Here is a 6000-nt window from a genome sequence, read left to right as displayed (position 1 = left end):
TTGCGCACATCAATTGAGTAAATCCTACTATTTTTGCGTACAATACGCACAATTACCTTTCCAAAACAGGAATTTATGCAATTATGGCATCGCTCGCGAAAAAGAGAAAAATGAATTTCTCGGAGAGGGAGGTGGAAATTATTGTGGAAGAAATAGAGAAACAAAAGCACACACTGGTTAACCACTTCAATGCTGGAGTCACCCACATTGCAAAGAATAACGCGTGGGTGGAAATCCTGAAAAAGGTGAACGCCGTGACCACCTGTCCCAGAGAGTTGGCCGAGGTGAAAAAGAAGTGGTCTGACATGAAGACCGAAGTCCGGCGGAAAGTGGCCCAGGCCCGGGCGGCTATAGAGGGGACCTCCGCGGACTGCACTCCCGTTCCCGTCATCCTCACTGCTATGCAGCAGAGGATCTGTAACCTCCTGGGAGAAGCCACTATCATCAGTTTACCTGCAGGAGACTCGGACGCCGAGATAACGCTGCCCGTCACCATGAACGCAGCCACCACCGTCACGCTGACGGAGAGTAAGTTGACAAACTTTTCACTCGCGAGCTCTGCAGAGGAGACGGTTACAATCTCAGGGTCGGTATTAAATTTTGTCATTATAGGGACGGAAAGTCGAGACGTTGCCCTCTGGTGGCTACATTCTCAAAGTCCAGGGAGAAAATGTTGGCTTCTTGTTGTGTCCTGTGCAATGAGGGTCTTTGCCACACTTGAGATAAAGACGTAAGAGTAAGATAGAGTAAATTAAAACAAACACTGATAGGAAACGTAGCCGACATGCAGCAGCTCACCTTGTTGTTCATAAAAGGCACTGACTGCCCTAACTAATCAAACACACCTGGTTATATAGCCTACAGAGGCTGCACTACTAACTACTACTAACCCATGAACACTTAACTAGCTTGAGAAAAGACTAGCATCGAATTACGGTGATATTCGAGTCAATGCTGGTGTAATTCTCTTGTTCTGTTAAACCAGGGCAAGCTTCTACATACAAACCTAGCTTGGGAAAGAAGAGTGGGTAAGAGTAGATACGTCATTACCAGAGGGGTTAGCCTATACATATGACGCCCAAGAGTTTCCTACCTTGCTAGCAGTTTCTTAACAGTTCGGCTAAAGGGACAGTCGACTCTTCTGGTTTCAAATGACGTGCGCAGCAGTTCAGAAACTGTACTGTACCAATAAAGTAGAAGACACTAGACTGAATTTCGTTAAAGACCACGCCAGGAGCTGAGGACTGTATGCCAAGACCGAGGCCTCCATGACCCTGTTTGACCTGCCCTACAATATACAGTGTTTAAATGACTGGTATGCTTGCTGAACTGCTGCTTAAGGAGTCTGTTTCCATCACCAGTCCAGAGCTGTAGATCTGACAACTGGAACTCGTCTGGTAACATTGACCATGTTATCCTCCCTAAGCCTCTCATCACATCCTGTCTTAACCATGCTCCTTGATCTGTATGGTTCGCCTTACACTCTCTTCCTAATATTTTGACATTTATTTTTGCTTCTCTGGTAACATTGGAAATGCCTTTGAAGAGTGTTCAAGTGTACAAGTCTTAAAGGAGGTTTTCCTTCACAATCTCCATATGGGAATGTATATAAATTAGTGCAGTAAATATATTTATTGCATTTGATGACAATTGCAACATTTTTACTTTATAAATAAATTAATATTGTCAAAAAATCAATACAAAAAACAAGAATCATATAAAACATTTCAGAAAAGTTATTTAAAAAAAAGTAGTACTAGGACTACGCTCTCAGACACTGGATTCAATTTTTGCCTTTTGCTTTTCCTAAATCCCTGGATGTGTCCCAGAGAGCTCAACCTGAAATTGTAGTTAAAAATTAAATAATAATCACATTCAATTTCAATTCATTGCATTCAGTTTCAACTATGAGCGGACAAATACAGCTTTATGCAATTCAAATACAGTCTCTGCTGGCACTAATCTCTTTCCATCGTCAAGATATAACTCTAAGATGAAATTTGTTCAGCCCTTAATTAAATACTGCTATAAGTTTTAAAAAAAAAATCAGTTTTCAATCCACCTCAAGAAACCTCATACAAGTTTATCTTAAAATGTCAAGCAGCATCTCAGTTTATGTTGCATTTTAATTTGACATTTTAAATGTAAACCAGTATTCATTTTTAGGGTAAACAGAACATTTGAGCACTTTAAATTCTCACACTCACACACATAATCCTGTGAATCAGCTGTGTGCTGAGTGAGAATGTAAGCAGAGCTGTGTGAGGTTTTAATTATACAGGATTTTCCTAACGAAAGATATCTATAGGTATGGTAGTCAGCATAAACGTCATCATTGGTAACTTTTCCTACTCACCATAAATCATTTCTAGAGGAAGTTAGTAGTAGTAGTTCCCTAGTAGATCTTTAATAATGCATCAGAACAATGAAACAGAAACAGTATGTGTACAGACACGTAAATGCAAAACCTGTATGGATTTTTCTACCTAGGGAAACCTGGAAGCATCAGTTTAATTTAATTTATAACATCTTGTATTATCTCTTTTTTTTTTTAGCTCTTCCAACTGGCTCAGGAACAGTTTGCGATGAAGCAAAACCACTGAACGGTAAGTTTTTCCTCCACAAATGGTTGAAGTTAATATCGCTGATGAATTCAGATTCAGTCAGTGTATCTCCAAGTTCAAAGAGCATCTCTTTGCAGCTGCTCAGCTACTCCCAGTGGAGTGCAGTAGGTTTGAAAGTGGATCACGACACAACATAGAATTTCTGACCAGCGTTGCAATAGCAGATAACTGACTACATCAAATTAGCATATGAAGAGGAAGGATTTTTCAAGTTTTTTCAGACTAAATTCAATTACAGAAGGCCTCACACTACAGGATTTAGACTAGACTTAGTCCCAGTTTGGCCCTCACACACAAAATTCAAACATTGAGGGGAAAATCTGTAATGGCATATCTCATTGAGGAGTTTGCCATAAGTTTCCACGTGAAAAACTCCATTTGCATTATACCAACATTAGGCAAAAGTAGCATCCAAAGCTCCAACACAAACATCTTTCCCAGCAGTTTTCAACCGTGGTCCATGGAGGAGTCTGCAGGTTTTCATTCCAGTGAAACGCTTAATTCCCTGATTAGCACACCTCCAACCAGAGAGGAGGAACTCATCAGTGAAATGAGCAGCTGTAGTGTTTACTGGGTTCCCACGGGTCTTGAAAATCCTTGAAAGTTTGTGGGTTTGAGAAAAAGTAAAGGTTAAATAAAAGGTTTTTGAAAATGACTGGTGGCCTTGATAGTACTCGATTCATTATTTAAATATAACACCCAAATTCATCAATATGCCTCTGGACCTCTGTCGATCCTAGGATCAACACTTTACACTCTGAGGAAAAAACTATGATGGATGTTTGCACCGATATAACAGCAGTTTTAAATTCAGTGATTTCACTGTGATTTCTTGAATTGACTAGATCGTGAGTAAAGAAACGAGGCCTCGGATGTCTCATTTTGACCAGTGTCATGTCTTGCCCCAAAACATGACAATTTTGAGTCCTTGAAATTCACTAAACAAGACCTTTAAAGTCATTGAAAGGGTCTTGAATTTGTTGTCAAAGTGAGTGTGGGAACCCTGCGTTTAGTCTGAACGAAACCCCGCAGACTCCCGGGCCTCTCGGCAGCACCCCGACTGAAAACCCCGCTTCTCTCTCTCTCCCTCTCCCACCGACCCAGCAGAGACCACGTACCACACGCTGGAGGAGGGCGGCGTGGTGGAGTACTGCACCACCACGGTGGGCGACGCCGCCCCGACCGTGGTGACGGCGGTGGAGGCCCCCGTGGAGATGCTGGCCTCGTCCTCGGCCTCCCCGCCGCTGCCCCAGGGCCAGGCCAAGCCCCAGGAGCTGAAGAGCCGCATCGCCCTCAACTCGGCCCGCCTGCTGCAGGAGCAGCGGGTCACCAACGTGCACGTGCGGCAGATCGCCCAGCACCTGGAGGGCCAGAACGAGCTGCTGCAGATGATGCGGCGCTCGCAGGAGGCGCAGGCGTACGCCCAGGAGAGGCAGGCGCAGGCCCTGGAGGGCACCCAGGCCGCGCTGCTCGCCCTGGTGCAGATGCTCAGGCCGGCGCTCAAGGACTTGCGCAAGTTCCTGCAGAGCGGGACGGAGGTGGCCAACTCCGGGGGCGGCGCGGCGGCGGCGGCAGGCGGGACGGCGGACGGGTCGGGAGCAGAGGAGCAGACCAGGCCCAAAACCCCTCCTCCGCCGCCGCCACAGCCGGCAGAGGAGACGCAATAGACACTGTGTGTGCGTGTGTGTGTGCGTGTGTGTGTGCGTGTGTGTGTGTGTGTGTGTGTGTGTGTGTAGTAGTACTGCCTTTCTGTCTGCATTACTCAAATCCACGCACACACTTCAGAGAACCACAGACAAAACCCGTCATGAGTTGCCTTAGGAAGAGCATGTACAGAACTTTAGGTATGTTTTCTGATTCAAAACCAACCCACGGAAATGATCAATGGTCATGTTTTTTTTACCCCATTTGTCATTATTTGACAAGGAGTTGTCTCATTTGAATACTGGATTTGTTATTTAATTGATGCTTTCAATGCTTGCACCTAAGGGTGCGCGCACACAGCAAGAGACAAGACTTCATCCTGACCTGGGTCAGAGCTGAACATTTGATGCCGACTTTCTCCGAGTCATCCTGCAGTTTACCTAGAGTGAAGAGTATTCATTTTTATTTTTTAGACCGGTTCGTGTGCATTCTGTCCGCCATGTCTTCAGAATTTAATAAAATCTGAAGAAAAATCCTAAGAAAAATCACCAGCCTGTTTTTTTTTTTTCCCACTGCACTTCTGCTCAGCCAGAAGAGGTCGCTCTGTGCCACAAAATATGCAGGTTTCTTCATCATTGTGTTACACTGGGACTAATAATGTAGTTACATATTTTCATCCCTCTTGAATACTACAGTCATCCATACACTGATTTTTCAAATTAGGTAAGACAATTAGATTTAACATGATAGAAACTGACTAGCTGTGTGATTTCCTAGGTCTGTATTGACTGACTAAAGATTTTAGAGGCCATATAGTTATGTATTCTGGATTCATACTAACAATAATAATGGACTTTATTTCTGTAACACATTTTGAAAACAGTGTTAAGCCTTTCCATTTTATGAAACAATAGGGGAAAAAATGTAATTCAATCACACTGAGAACTAAAAAGTAGGCCGTGAGAAACTCCTAGTATTTAGCATTGGGTTGATATTAGTTAATTGAACATATTGGTCCATAAAAAACATAATGAAAAACCAAAAATATTTTTTTTGAAATGAAGTAAAATAAAATGAGTCACAAATTCACACCAAAACGTTGACAATGCAGCTGGATGTAGAGCAGATAATATATCATCATTATCATTATCATCATCATCATCCCTGGGGTATCTGTATCTGTCTTTTTTAATTTATTATCTTTGTTGATATCTTTTTATTTAACACTGAAAATATTCCTCTGCGCATCCTGACCAGGAGATCAAATGAAATTGAATGTTTTATGACTAATTATGAGCTGTGAAATCAGTGGTAAGCTATCAGCTGCACTGCCATAAAAGATACAGATATGCATTATCAGTAGGCTCCTATCACAGTAAACTGAACAGCTTGTTTAGGGGGATGACAGCATAAACTTTATTGACTAAGTGTCTTTTCAAAAAACACTTACAGTACTTTACAATCAAACAGTAATCAATAAAAGCCAACTTCATTTTGTAGAAATCTGATCTATTCTAAAAAAAAGTAGTACATTTTTGTATTTTGACATAGAAAGCATTTTGATACAAATTACATCTTTCTTTTTTTAATTCTGGCCACATACAAATGACAAAATACACAGAAGATTTATTTTGACGGAGCTAATCACCAAGATCAGATGCAGCTGGACGAGTTTTATTTTTAAACACTAATTTTAGTATAAACCAAGAATAGAAATGCAAAATGACGGACC

The 6000-nt window shown here is 42.1% G+C and overlaps 1 protein-coding gene across 1 annotated transcript; it reads left to right on the top strand.

The window, feature by feature from the left end:
• Positions 1-4361, top strand: naif1 (nuclear apoptosis inducing factor 1). Its single transcript, XM_071521189.1, has 3 exons — positions 1-528; positions 2556-2606; positions 3729-4361. Exons 1-3 carry the CDS (start codon positions 84-86, stop codon positions 4289-4291), a joined length of 1059 nt encoding a protein of 352 aa, XP_071377290.1. The 5' UTR covers positions 1-83; the 3' UTR covers positions 4292-4361.
• Positions 4362-6000: the final 1639 nt, after the last annotated feature.

Source organism: Centroberyx affinis, unplaced genomic scaffold (assembly GCF_046629955.1).
Source record: "Centroberyx affinis isolate AG114_WGS23_722 - 3 ecotype Tasmania unplaced genomic scaffold, CSIRO-AGI_Caff_v1 ptg000866l_1, whole genome shotgun sequence".
Classification (NCBI taxonomy): Eukaryota; Metazoa; Chordata; class Actinopteri; order Beryciformes; family Berycidae; genus Centroberyx; species Centroberyx affinis.
This window is presented reverse-complemented; position numbering and strand designations above follow the sequence as displayed.